Here is a 14,555-nt window from a genome sequence, read left to right on the forward strand (position 1 = left end):
GCCCCGCACTGGGTTCTCTGCTCAGCGGGGAGCCTGCTTCCCCCCGACTCTCTGCCTGCTTGTGATCTCTGTCAAATAAATAGATATAATCTTTAAAAAAAAAATCTGACCTTATCAGATACTACATGGAAGTGAGATCAGGAACCTGGAGGCATTATGCTAAGTGAAATAAGCCAAATGCAGAAAGACAAATACTGTATAACTTTCTGTTTTTTTACTTCCTCCTTTCTGTCCATTTCTAATTCAAAGAAAGATCCCAGGTTGGTTGTCCAAGGTCATGGAATAAGGTGGAAATATACCGGCCATTAGGCAGAAATCCCAGGCCCTCCAGAGAATTACTGTGTGATTCTGGTTAAGTTGCTAGCCCTTCCCTGACTGTTGCCTTATGTGTAGTAGGGAAGGATGTCTGTAAATCCGGCACAACACCAACTGTCTGCTGTCAAGAGACCCAATGGCCAACTGATTGGGGATCAGACATCACATGGGACATTTTTAAAGTACCATTCTGGAGTATTCCTTCTGCCCCAGGCCCTGAGGTATTACCCCCATTTAATTCCCCCCATGCTGGCAGCTTGACCACCCTTGAGTTTCGTGAAAGCTGAGGCTCAGAGAAGCCCGGGCGCTGGTGAGGAAAAGAGCCTGGGTCTGAACACAGGCTTGGCTGCAGAGCCCAAGCTCTCACTCTCTGCTTCACGTGTGCAAAAATGGGTTCAAGCAGGCCGTTCCCTTAAGAGGAAAGGTGAGGTCTGGTAGAACCCTGAAGGACTCCCCAGAAATGAAATGCCATTTAGCTCCAACTTATGTGGATTATGTGTGTGTGTGTGTGTGTGTGTGTGTGTGTGTGTCTCCCAGGGAAGACAAGTATGGCTGCAACCTTACTCCTTGGTCAACCCCCACTGCCATTTCGCCCTCTGCAGAGAAGTTAACTAGCAGCCTCAATGTAAACATCATGCTTTAATTTTACTTTGCCCCTCTACTCAAGAGGCAGATTTCCTATCACTAATACAGGGGAAGGCAAAGCGTTGTTTCTCGGGAACAGAGCTCATGTGTCCCCTGACGTTGCCAGGGCAACCTTGCGGCAGCACCGAGTCCTCCTGACAGGGAGGGGTGGCTGGGCAGAGCTGTGTTCGAGGCACAATACTGTGGGGCCAAGACATGCGGGCACCACAGGAAGCAGAAGCCAGGCACTTTTTTAGGGGGGGGCAGTAGCAGAGGCACAGGGAGGTGGGGAGAGTGTCTCCTTATGGCTGACAGAGTCCTCTCTCATGGAGAAGACTAATTTCATAGAATTTCCAATGACGGCTAGTCTTCTGAAGCGTCATCTATTAGTTTGGTCTGACGTCCCAAAAATGTTGACAAGCTGCATCCTGCGCATTATTTATAAGTTCACTGAGGAGAGAATTGTTTCTGAGTGCCCATCCCCATGAAGTTTCCAAAACACCGAAGGAGCTGGATACACAGGCTAAACACTGCCCCCACAGCCATGCTCCCTGCGCTCAGACACCTGCAGAAAAGAACCCGGTTTTTGCCATGGCCAGAGCTTGCCTCTTCTACCAGTCAGGAGCCATCTCTGGCCCAGTCTTATCACCAAAGTACACCAGGGTCCTATCTCTCATCTGGCCACTTGTCTTACAGATGCTAGAACCAAAGCGGACCCAGTAAGAGCAGCAGGCTGGCCTAGGAGGAAGCAGGACGCCGGGGACCAGCCAGAGACAAAGAACAGATCCTGTGTCTGTGGTGCGATGCCTGGCTCCAGACTCTCCTCTCCCTGGCTGGGGGTGGAGGATGGCGGGGGGGGGGGGGGGGGGGGGCTTTGTGCAAGTCACCTCCCCTCCCCAAGCCTGAGGGCTCTGCTGCAAGAGGGAGCAGTTAGAGGCTGTAATACTGCCCAAGCATCCTACTTCTAGCAGTTTCCGCACAGAGCTTTGGACATGGGACATGCTCAGGAAATGCTTCAGAAGCATGAAGAACATCTGGTTGACCTTGGGCCGTGTGGCTCCCCTCCCCACCTTCCCCCTTAGTGCTGTGCGTGTGAGTGTGTGTGTGAGTGTGTCTGAGGGTTTGGGACATGGGGGGACGGGACAGAGATCAGTCGTCAGCTGAGCGGCACGCAGGACATCCAAGAAGAAGGGAGACATTGGGGAAGAGAGACCGCAAGCCAATCAGAAGCAGAAGAACTGCCCCAGGGTGTAGGGTCTGTAGGGAACGAAAGGGATTGTGAGTTAAGAAGGTATTGGCCAAAGAAGGTTTCCGGTGAGCCTGGTCCTTGGTGGCAGCAGAGTGGGGAGAAAAGAGAATAAACTCCAGTGACCAGTATGAAATGACAGCCAGTGCTAGGCGCCTGTGCCCTCCCCTAGCACGACAGGAAGCAGAGATCACCGCGCGGTCACTCCTTCCCCCCAAATACAGGAAGAACCATGAAAGCGGCGGGAGTCTCCTGATTCCCAGCACCGGTGCTGTGACTCACCAGCTCTGCGGGCTCCCGCGAAAGTGTTACTTCACCAAGCCCCGGGGCCCTCCAGTGCAAGCACGAGGCCGACAGTAACACTATTACTCTCCCACAGCCGTCAGGAGGGTAACGGCCGGAGACCTAAAGTGTGTGAAGAGACTTTGCAAACATATAAACACGTAATGTCTTGCTAAGTAAGTAGCTGAATAGTTGTTATTATGAAAAAAATCAATAAAAAGGCAGAATAAACACTCCGCTTTGACTAAAGGCAGGAAACCACTGTTCACATGCCATTGTGGTTCTGCCCTTGGGAGCTCTGGATTAACCCCAAGGAAGTCTCCTGGCCACTCTTCACTGGCCTCTAGTCCCACGTGAGGCTTTGCAGGGTGGCTCTACCCAGCTCCTTTGACTTCAGAAAAAAACGTTTTCTTCTGCTTCTGGAAGAACGAACCCATAGGAACTCTTGGAATTAACACCTCACTAGTGACAGTGCCCCTGGTTACCTTAAGACAGAGTTACACTCTCTGTGTTAAGTTTAAATGATACTGGTGGTGACCAACCCAAGAGTACTTTCTCTTTCAACAGGCTGCTGCTTTGGGGGGACACAGAATAAGCATAATAAAGAAATTGATCCCAGTTTGACTCTGCCGCTCCACAAATAGAAGGCCTGAAGAGTCATCACCCCAGCCCCCTCCTTCTACAGGTGAAGACACCAAGGCCAGCTCCGGGCCCAATGACCAAAGTCACACTCCCAGCAAATGCGAGTCAATCCCAGAGTTTGTCCTTCTCCCGCTCTGCGGCGCTTCGCAATCTTCATTTATCGTGGTTTAATGCACTTGTAAGATTCAAACCCAAGCAGCCCTCCCTCATTAGCCATCCATCTTTAAATGCATTGCAGGAAACTGGTCCCTGCTTTCCCCAGCCCCCCCGCAAGTGAGCTCCAAACGGGAGTTTGGTCCCCGCTCTTACCTGCAAATTTGCACAAGGTGGTAAAACGTGAGTGGGGATTTCATTCTCAGACCCTGCTGGCCCCAGGGGCTTGTTCTTGGCCCGGAAGGCTGTGGTGGTGGTGGCAGTGGTGGTCTGAACTGGGAGGGCTGGCTGCCACACGGTCACATCAGAACCATTGCCAAAGGCTTGAATTGCATTTTCTGCAGTAAAACAGGAGGAAATCCAATTTCAAAGTCAAGCAGCAAATGTAACAGACAGGATACATGAAGCCAGAGAGGCACACTAGAAATTCTGATTACAGTATTGGACTTCCCTGAACAAAACCCAACCATCCCTCCGCGCGCGGAGAGCCAGCCATCGGGTCAGGTACTCAAAAATCAATTCATTCATTAAACACCGACATGGACACTTCGGTATGCTTGAAGCACAAGACAGATCATGTTCCTTTTTATGTACCAGGGGCTGAGCAAGGTCCTTGCCCTGAAATACTCATCAGTCAAGTGCTTCGAAACTCAGCCTCGAACCTGTTTTTGGGGGATCACGATCTTCTAAGAACATCCCTGTACTCTGTTAAAATACTATACTAAAAGCAAACTAGTTAGTGATTTTTTTTTTTTTAAAGTAACATATCCCTAATCATGAGGCAACTTGGTGACCCCCACGCTAATTTGGCAGGCGGTAAAATCAAACAGCCAAAGACGTGACTCACTACCATAGAGCACCCGGCACAGGCTCTGAGCAGCTACTATGAGCCAAATGCAACTAGTACAGATGCAACTAGATTCCTTACAAGAAAAAAAAAAAAAATCTACCCCAAATCTCATCAATACATAGTGAAAATTTAAGTAAGATTATTTTTTTCCTTTCTGCTCCCAGTCTTCCAAACAAAATCTGCATAATTAGGTAGGAGCAGCCCTGCTTAAATGAAAAGTTTAAAATGTAAAACTTTAAAAGCTTATTACAATTTCATGGGATTAGATTGTTTTTATGGCAAGAGTAAATTGGTTGTGTGTTGTTCCCCTCCCCAAAATGAATTAAAAACAGTTTTTAATCAGGTCCTCGGGGATTTGGCCTGGCTTTAGGAATTTTTTATTTCATATTCATTGTATAAGAAATCAAACTCCTCCATTTGAGACCTGAATGTGCAAATTGTTAATATATGATTCTTAGCTGGCATCTTCCGATATACAAGACAGAATAATTTAAGCCTAATCTTCCTCTTAGAAGTGACATTTTGTTCTAAAATTGTTATCCTTTAAGTTCAGCAAATTGGAAGCTTGTTTTCTCAAACTTTACATTTTTCAGGCCGTAAGAAACAGCCTGGAATTAATATAAATTTGCTCCTAGCGGTCTTACATGGCTTAACGGGTGGGTGCAATGCAGAGAAAGAGGGACAGGGGGACGGGTTTCTCCGAATGGCCGAGAACCACCACCACCACAAGCTGCAGAACGCTCCTTCCTCTTTCCTGTTCAGACACGGAGATCCAGGAAACCCCTACCATGTATGGGCACTACCTGAGCTTTTCCCCTGTGGTGGTCTTGCCTCCTGGGGTGTCTGTGCACTTGCTCATTTGTTTACTCGAATGTCAGTGGAAGCATGGACTGCGTGCCAGGCTCTGCTCCGTGGGCATCCAGCAGTGAACAGGGAGGATGGCAGCAACAGACCAGAGCCTCTGCCCTCCCTAGAGCCCGTGCTGGCTGGGGAGGGTATTAAGTGAGATAGAGAATCCATTCGGTGCTGAGAAACGCCTGGAGGAAATGAAGCGGGGGCTGAGAGTGTGACGGGGAAGCATAGCTCCCACACCGCGGTCCAGGGAGGTGAAGGAGGCGTCTGGAGAAAGACCCAAGTGAGTGGAACTCTGAGCCTACCTCCATCTCCGACTCATTCTTCTCTCTTCCCCTCACCCTGGCCATCCACTTTGGCTTAAAAATAACTGCGTTTCCCCCCAAGAACCAGAAATAAACAATCGGTTAAAGCTGTGTTCGTGATAGAGGAATCTGGGAGAGATCTGGTTAATCTGAAGGCGGCAGAACAGGGTTGTGACATTCGGGTTGGAACCTACAAATTTTAATGCCTTCTACTCTACAGCCTTTTGCAGGATGTGAATTGACGGCCCTGTGTCTTTGGTGGGCTGTGCCCCTTCTCATCCAAGTCTAAATGGGATGACTGTGAAAAATTCTGGCTGGCTTTGGTCCCTGTTGAAGACCAAATGTATTTATTTTTATTGAGACGTCATCAGCAAAACGAGACCAGACCAGTCTCCCCTTCCCCAAAATATTATTAAGCAGAGACACCTTTAATTTCTCCATGAGGGAGCGGTTTTCTAGGCAGTGTGACTACAATCTTTTCTCACACTGACCTATACTGTCATTGCTTTATCTTCATTAAAACTTGCATTCTGCCAAAAGAATGTGGAAAAGGAGGATATATATATATATATATATATATATATATATATATATATATATATATGCTTTTCTTTTTTTAAGTCAAGACCAAACTGGAGAGCCGAGGTTCAGTTTGAGGGTACCCCCAATATCTCAGCAAATGTCTCCATACTTCCCACTAGTTTTGTGGTTTTCCATTTCCCTTAGGTGTCCAGAAGCTTGTGTTAGTTTTAAGATGATTAAAGCATTTGGTTACAGCCACATGACTGAAGCACCTAGTAAGCAAATCATTTAGATCTGTCTTCTCAACAAAGGAAGCGATAAAGAGGTTTGAGAATAAGTAACACTTAAAAGCTTTTCCGTGTACACATGGTAAATTGTTAGCTAATTCTCCGGCCGTCAGTCACCAGACAGCAGACCATCATGGAGAGTGTTCATGGCTCTCAGAGGGGTGGCTGAACCTTAATTCCTAGAAGCTGGCTCCACATCTCTCACCAGGAAGTCCCACTTGGTCCCCGGTGTTCCGCCATATGTTCTCAACCAATGGGCCCTTTGATATGAGGCATGACACAAAAGCCTCGGGGCACAGGGGCTGCAGAAGGAGGAACTCGAGCTTCAGATCCAACTGTGGCCTGGAGGACCCATGTGAGTAACAGCTGTCGACTCACCTGTGAAATGGAGAAGCTCCTACCTACACCTCCTCGCACTCTTGTGCAGAAAACAGTCAAGGAGACCATGTATCTATCGCACTCCCTGTGGAGTGAGTTGAAGGCCCCCAGTACACTAACGGCAGCTGCCACCAAAGGAGAGCAGGTCCTCAAGCATGTCCGCTGGATCGTCCCCTCAAACGATGCGCATCTCCACAGACAGAAGGGAGGCTCTGCACGGTCTGATGCCTGCCCATTGTTCACACCTGCATGCCTCTCGCTCTCCCTCTCCCTTTGGGAAACAGGTTTCCATATTGCCTGAAGAAAGTGGCAGTAACAGCCAATACTATTTCCAAGCAGGAGCAAGCTTCCCACCGCCCCCCCAGCTCCCGGGTGCTCATCTCTGTCTCCCGAGATAACGGACATCCCGAGGCTCCCGCCTGCACCGCCAGCTTATCCCACTCAAGAACTGTGACTTCTCCTCTGAGCCAACCCTGAACATCCAGGGGGCTATTGATGTGAACGCTCTAATTTTTCTCAGCAAGCCCTCGGAGGCTTACCCCCACCTAATTTGTCTGAGCTTCTCACACCGCATATTAGACCCAGGTTTTAAGAACCTTTGGAACAGACTTCATGCTGGTGGCCAACATCAGAATTTGATCTGTGGGTAGAAGGGTTCTATCTGACAGGATACACCCTCTGTTGTTCGAATCCTTTGCTCTCTTAGGCCTTTGGATTCACAGACTTGGCAGCACCCACTCGCTCTGTTCCCTGCTGCCTTGTGTAGTATGGCCAGGAGAGGCTGAATTCACCATCAGCGAGCCGGAAAAAAGAGAGGGGAGAGAGAGAGAGAGAGAGAGAGAAGAAGGCAGGCACAAGAAATGCAAAGGTATAGCTTGAACACAGAGAGGAAAGTGTGTTTGTGTGTTTGCCCCCCCCCCTTTTTTTTAAACTCACTGAGACAAGTATTGTCCTTGAAGAAGTTCAAAAATTTCAGGCACTCTTCTATATCGTTCCCACTGTTGCTGCAGTCACACCACGGGGCCACGCTGAGGCTGCTGGAGTCTATGTAGTTGGGGGTCATGACTGTACCTAAGAAAGTAGAAACAAGGCACCTTGTTCTTATGTGATTGTACAGAATTTACTCTAGCCTAAGGAGAGACAAATGTTCCTCTGACACGGACACATCACGGATAATTACAAACGTTGTGTTGGCTGAGTGGGAAATTATGTGAAGCAGTGCGTTTTCTTGGTAATTTATCTTGAGCACATAAAATAATTTACACATTTACTTAAAAAATTTTAACAGAACTCCTTGAGCTGCACTTAGGGTGTTGTTTTTTTTTTTTTCCTGCCCAAATGGTATGGATGTTATGGAGCAGGAGAGAATTAACTTTGAATGCATGAGTTCCCAAATCCCTTGCATTTTCTTGAAAATGTCATTAATCTCCATAAATAGATAGAACTGGTTTCACGTATCTTAAAAAATCCTTTTAGGACTTTGCATCCACTTCCCTCAGAAGCAAATGGCTTCTTCAAAGGAACACAGAGGAGCTTCGAAGCTATCTTTTGGGTTCCCTGACATCCGGAACATATATAATGAGGCCTCTGCTCACCAGACACTCAACTGCTTTAAATAAAGTCTTCCAAGTTGTGAAGGAATTGGAACTAAACTGGAAATCCTCTAAGCTGATGGCTTCTAGAGTATTGTCTCAGAAGTCCTCAAAAGCCCTCAGAGAAATGCTGGGTGGTCTCTCTTGCCTACATCTTCCTATGCTCATGGTTTTTCTGATGAGCTCTGTGCTGGCGCAAATAAGCAAAGCATTTATACTTAATACAACCCAAATGTCTTCTTCTGGGTGGTTCGCACCAGGCGATGCCTAGTCATGCCAAGAAGCCTTCTGTTTTTCTGTATTTTGTGGACATAAAAGTAATAGTGGTCAGTGAGTCACAGGATATATTTTGTTCATTACAGAAAACAAAAATTCTTTGTAAGCTCTTCTAAGTCAAAGATACGTCTTTTTTACCCTACATTCCTTACCAATTCAAACACCATTATCTCCTGTTATACCTTGGGATGGGAACTTTGACCCACAACAGAGAGTAAGCACTTAATTTGGACGAGAAAGGAGAAGGTACCCCAAACCCTGAGTCCAGAGGTTAAAATGTGTCTACTAAGTAGCCAGTGAATGCCGGACACCATGATGGGTCCCTGACATATGGAAGAAGCAGGCACAAGCTTTGTCCTGAAAGACACCAGAACCCAATGACCGGTGCGGAGGGAAAGATCCAGACCTAAGAGGGAAATAGATTTTGGTCTGTAAAATGCATTGCTTCAACCATTTCATTCCATTATATGATGAGTCTTTCATCATCCTGGCCATGCGATGGCTTCCAAGCCAGAAATGCCTGGCAGCCCTGTGCCTTGGCTACTCATGGAGGATTTAATGAACACACATGCCTGGAAGAATATGGATTGAGATATTCATAGGGATTCTATCTGGGAGTGGAGTTGTAGATCCTTCCAGCTGTCTCCTTTGGGTTTCTCTATATTTATATTTTTAACTTTTTAAAATGAGCACGGCTTAATTATTTCCATTGTTGCTCACACCTGTAATTCCATAGTTGATAAGTAACCCCTCGCAGAGATCAACTTACTTAAGAAAAGGAAAGAGCGAATGCAAATTTGGGGTATTGACTCAAGGAAGTTACACTCGTTGGGACATAGCCACAAAAATGGTAAACAGCACTGGGGAAAGGTCTTGGCCAAGAGAACACAGGTATTCTTTAAAAAAAAAAAAAAAAAAAAAACATGGGGATGAATGCGCAGGCACCTGGAATATCCCCCCATTAAATACCATCATTGATTTTCCCGAAAGCTCTTTCCAGTTTTAAGCCACTCTGGTGATTAAAAAAAAAAAAAAAAAAAATTGAGTCTGTGCTGTCATTCTTGGTGGGAAGTTCTTCCTGCCCGGTGACTTGTGCAGTCGCCGTGGCTGAGCCATCACGCTCCTGACAAGTGTGATTTCCCTCATCCCTCCACAGCCTTCACTACACGTTTGTCCTCAAATGTCAGTCGTGACGGAACCCTGCCATCGGGGCTTCTTCAGGCTCCAGGCCCCGGAACACCTGCCTCTCTGCCTGCCTGCCCCCTTTTAGCCATGGACACAAATCTGCCTCACTTCTGACCTTCTAACTCACTGGGACCCTAACCGCACTGTTGCCCCGAATGCCAAGACCCCGCTTCCCTTCTGGAGAGGCAGAAAACACTGTTTCTGCTAGGTCTGTTCTCCTGGAAACATCCTAGGCCACCTCACTCCCTGCACATCAGGAGCTGAATTACCAAAAATATCAATGGCAAGAAGGGCCCCAGTGGTTAGGGGTTTTATTTCCATTTCTGGGGAGCAGCCTTTTTTATTTCCCCCGGACGGAATGACTTCCAAGTCCCCTAATTCAATGAGCTCAGGGGACTTACTCCCCTCTTCCATGGCCATGTTATATATTTTTTCCTTTCCTGTTGTTCTGTGTGGTTGGTTCCCCGCCCCCCAAGATACTTCTCAGGTGCTCACACCACAGTCTTCCTGCACTGGGAGATTCCTTGCTTCCTGCCTTGCCTTGGCACAGCCGTGACCCCCAGGTTTCTTTTTTCTGCAGGTAAGTCCTAGAGGGCTTCATGTCAAAACCCCAGCATAAAGGTTACTGCGATTTTTCCTCTCGCAGACAGTGGCAGGCTACAATGGGAAGAGTCCGTGAGCATCTGTAAACCAGACTTCCCTCCCGTTCCGCTTCTCCCCCATCTTACCGATAAGCCCTGAGTACGCGAGGAGGCAGTCGGCATAGTTTTCCTTCAGACAGCTGCTGGCGGACCTCGACTCGGGTTGGCAGTTGGTAAAAAAATCCGCAAGGCGAGATCTGTAATGGGGAGAAAGGGAAGCTGTGTGTTTCGAAATACCCTAAACTTCTGGACCAACTTTTCTTTGTTCCTTCGTCAATACGCCTTTTTCCGCACCAAAAGAAAAGCTCTTAGGATGGGAGCACCCCCTCTTACCCGACTCCCCCACCCAACCGTCCCCTCCTTCCCCAGCCCTCTGCCCACCTGTGTGTCTGCTTATTTGCAGAGAAGTCTTCAGGGCCTGTAGCTGGAGAAATCTAGATGCTTTGAAGTTTCCATTCAATATTTATTTCTGACAGACTTATTTGCATCTTTAGGAAATATGCTTCTCTACACACTCACCAGAGATCTACACTGGGAAAATATTTACTTTATACAGAAACATGTCCCTGGCATCCAAATAGGATCCTACAGCCCATCTGCTCCCGTAATTCCTGCTGGCTTTAAAAATACGTGTATTTGTCTTGTAAGTTATCTCTCACTCCCCAGCCCAGGGGACAGGGATTGATTCCTGCCAAGTGACACTGAGGAGGGGCTCACTGCTCCAGAACCGAAGGAGGGACAGGCGATGCTCACTTGAGGCACTGTTTCACTGTGTGATGGGGCCTTCTGGGGGAGGAGGTACCTGGAGGGGCCGCTAACCATTGCTGCACCTGTCCACAGCTGGGAAGCTGCCCAGGGGCCAGCGCAGTCCACTGGGAAGCCATGAGTGGTGGCAAAACTGCAGAGCCCCAGAGATGAAGAAGGGCCACAGACACGCTGGTCTGGGGAGGCAGAAGGCTCTTTGTGGCCAAATGGCTGTTTTTCAGTCTGAAGAGCATATTGTTGGAGAGATCCTGAATGAGAGCGGGGCCACTGCCGAGGTCATCTCAGCAGACAACAGCTCTGCTTCTGAGCGAAGAACACAATGGACTTCAAGAGAATTTAAATTATCCGGCAATTATGGGAGACAATGGATGGTTGTCTCGGCTCTTTTCTCTTCAGCATACCCAAATTGGCAGACAACATACATAGTGCTGTTTTTCCCTCCTTCCACCCAAAAAACTGTCTTTACTTAGCATAACTTGGGTTATGTGCGAGCTTGCGTGGCGGGGCAGAGCCAGGTAGTGTGTATGGAGCTCACAGGGGTTTGTAAAAGGTCTGCAGGAAGCCCATGATGTGTCCCTTTACTACAATCGTAGCTCGCGGGGAGTTAAGAGGCCCAATGAAGTTGTCTGAGTTCATAGCACACTGCAAAGGCTGCAGGGTGTCTGTGAGGGTCTGCTCTCTCCTCAAACCCTTTTAAGCAGGGGTATCTGAGCCTCCCGAGCTGCGCCCATCTGGGCCCCGTCCATGTGTGCCTGGTGCCATCCCTGTCAATCCCCAGGGCAGGTGCTACAGCAAAGCTTTATTTTCTTTGCACAGCACCTGGAAGTCCTCAGAGAGGCCCCCACATCCCGCTTCCCAAGCAGGGCCATGTGCTGAAGCTAAGGGTCTTGGCAAAATCCTCCAAATGAGACTTGAGTGTGAGCCCGTCTGCGTGCCTGGATCTCCCAACCATCTAAGCCTCGTTGGTGTTTTCTGACTCTAATTGAACACACTGGAGGGCATAAAACCTGGCCATTTTCTGTAGCCTGGTTAGAGGATTCATGTTTCCGAGGAAGTCCCTAAAGGTGGCCCGGGCTTACTCAACTGACTCCAATGGCATCCAGCTTGGACTGAGTGTTAATTTCAGAAGAATTTTCCCGGTCATGAAAGTTAATGATCTGGTGCTGCCGGGCTTCTAACTTTGCAGAGGCCAACTGTGGTTCAGGCAGCTGGGCTTCCAGTGCTGCCCACAACCTGAGCAGCTCTCTGACCTGGCAGCCCTGCACTCCCAGCCTGTCCCCCAGAGATGGACAAAAGGTCGCTTTGTCTCCGAGTCCCTGTTTCTCATAGTCTCTCAAGCAGACTTTTAACTGAACGGCACCGCGATGCGGATTACTATCCTTCAGCGCGAGGCTAATGCCACCAGACTCATTTTGCTTAACAACCTCAGAATTGACTCACAATTGGACTCTGAAATGAAAGGCTAATTGAGTCAGTCTGCTGCACAGAGTAGAACCCTGATTGGGAGGATAAAACCAGATACATGGCTCTGAGCAGAAGCCCGGACAGGCTGGTTTGTGACAGAAGACTGTCAGCACAGATCCCGGTCCTAAGATGCGCACGGCTAGTGGACAGACAGAGTTTCAAGATGATGATGAGCCCAAGTAGTGTTGCCCAAACACCAACATTTGCCTGTTGTTTTTTTTTCTCTCTCATTCGACCCACCAACATTTCTACTTGGAGACAGGACTGTAACTTCAGAGGACTCACATTTTATAGATAGAAAAACTGAGGTTTACACAATGCTGTGCTGGAGGTAGCCCATGCTTGGATGACTGGTCCGTCCTTGCCAGTCGGTTAACATCACAGTGGTGTTCTGAGAGTAACCTCGAAGGGAGTATTTTCACCGCGGTGATGGGCAAACACCCGCCACATCAGGGCTCTGTGTCGTTCTTGGATAACCAGCTACTTAGCATGTATTGGCACGACCCTGTTTGAAGACCAGCAGGAGGTATTTAGTCCTACTGATAAAGCCTGTTTCATGCCTTGGGAGTGAAGTCCCAGCCCATCCAGTCTGACTTCCCCTTTATTTCCAGTCATCTTTGGGCCAAATAAAATGGTATAGGACCATTTAATCTCCAGTCCTTAGGGCCTCTCAAAGACCCTTCCTTCCTAACATCTTCTCCTTTGGACATGGTCCTGGGAAATCTCTTAAAGGAACATATGAAAATGGTAACAGATGGTTACATGTATCCTTAAAGCCACTGAGTCCTTGTCAGTTCCATAGTTCCATGGCCTGAATGATGTGTCAAGTGCCTGAGAGGCAGGAAGTTCTGTCTCTGAACTCGAATCACCCACCAAGACAAACAAGGAAACAGATTACACTACTACTGTGACGAGGCAGTATTATTGTAGAAAGGCAGAAAGGCTGCTAATAAAATAATATCTAACATGAATGAAGTATTTATCATATGCTAGGTATGTCTTTATATTTTTCCCTGAGAACTCTTAATAAGGTAGAGGCAATTATTTTCTTATCTGAATTTCACAAAGGAGGAAACCACAGCTTTAGTAGCAGAACCAGGCTATAAGCCCACGACTTAAGCTTTTAACACTCCTTGGCTAGAGATGTTTGTTCCAGAGAGCCTGGGAGTCAGAGGATGGCTCGGGTCCATCAGGCAGAGGCGGAGGGGGTATCTCAGGCAGAAGGAGGCAGCACAGGATAGAGTCAGTAAGTTCATACAACACCCGGGGTAATGATAATGGAATGTCTGTATGTGCCAGAGACTGATTTAAGAGCTTGACATGTGTGCACACGTTTAATACACCAACTTTAGCAGGTGATACTATCAGTCCCATTTTGCAGATGAAGAAACTGAGGCAAAGAGAGTTTAAGTGAACTCCCTCCAGGTCACAGAGCTCTGTGGTGGAGCTGGGACACGACTACATTCAATCTGACTACAGAGCTGGAAATCATTCGCAACTGCTACACTGAACACACGTATCACCCGGAACATTGTTAGCTGTCCCCGTGGGACGGCCAAGCCACGGGAGGCAAATGGTGAATGACAGGTGATGAGATGGCAAAGGCTTGAAGAGCCTTGAATGACCTCAGAGTTTGGATTTTATCCTCAAACCACTGGGAACCACTGAAGGTTTTTACTTGAATTTAATTTTATGTTTTAAGATTTTATTTATTTATTTGAGAGAGAGAGTGAAAGGAAAAATGAGCAGGAAAAGAGGCAGAAGGAGAGCAAGAAGCAGGCTCCGTGCTGAGCAGGGGGCCTGACGCAGGACTCCATCGCAGGACCCTGTGATCATGATCCGAGCCTAAGGCAGACGCTTGACCGACCGAGCCACCCGAGCCACCCAAGCACCCCTACTGAAGGTTTTTAAACAAAGGAGTAACATGATCAGATTTGCATGTTGGGAGGACTTTTGGATCTCTCAGCCGCTCAGCAAAGATTTGCTTGAGACGTATCCCATGCCCTCACTGCCCACAATGGGGAGGCAAGACACTGGCCAGTGGGAGACATTGCTGCTTAGGAGACTGCAGCCAGTGGGGAGCCAGCGGGGAGACCTGGAGGCCTGAAGGAGAGGAAGAAAGAAGGATGCACCGGAGGCAGGTTTTACTAGAACGGAAGTCAAGACTGTCGAAAGG

At 48.0% G+C, this 14,555-nt stretch overlaps 1 protein-coding gene across 8 annotated transcripts in view; it reads right to left on the reverse strand.

Moving 5' to 3' along the window:
• GFRA1 (GDNF family receptor alpha 1) overlaps window positions 1-14,555 on the reverse strand; it is a 204,816-nt gene that overhangs the window by 24,089 nt on the left and 166,172 nt on the right. For all 8 annotated transcript variants that reach the window (XM_082721497.1, XM_082721502.1, XM_082721504.1 and 5 more), the window contains 3 exons: window positions 10,238-10,347; window positions 7,393-7,527; window positions 3,419-3,600 (listed from right to left, as the gene is read on the reverse strand). In XM_082721497.1, coding sequence (XP_082577623.1) covers window positions 3,419-3,600; window positions 7,393-7,527; window positions 10,238-10,347 — 427 coding nt within the window. The remainder of the gene's footprint in view (window positions 1-3,418; window positions 3,601-7,392; window positions 7,528-10,237; window positions 10,348-14,555) is intronic.

The sequence above is a fragment of the Mustela nivalis genome, assembly GCF_964662115.1.
Source record: "Mustela nivalis genome assembly, chromosome: 2".
Taxonomy (NCBI): domain Eukaryota; kingdom Metazoa; phylum Chordata; class Mammalia; order Carnivora; family Mustelidae; genus Mustela; species Mustela nivalis.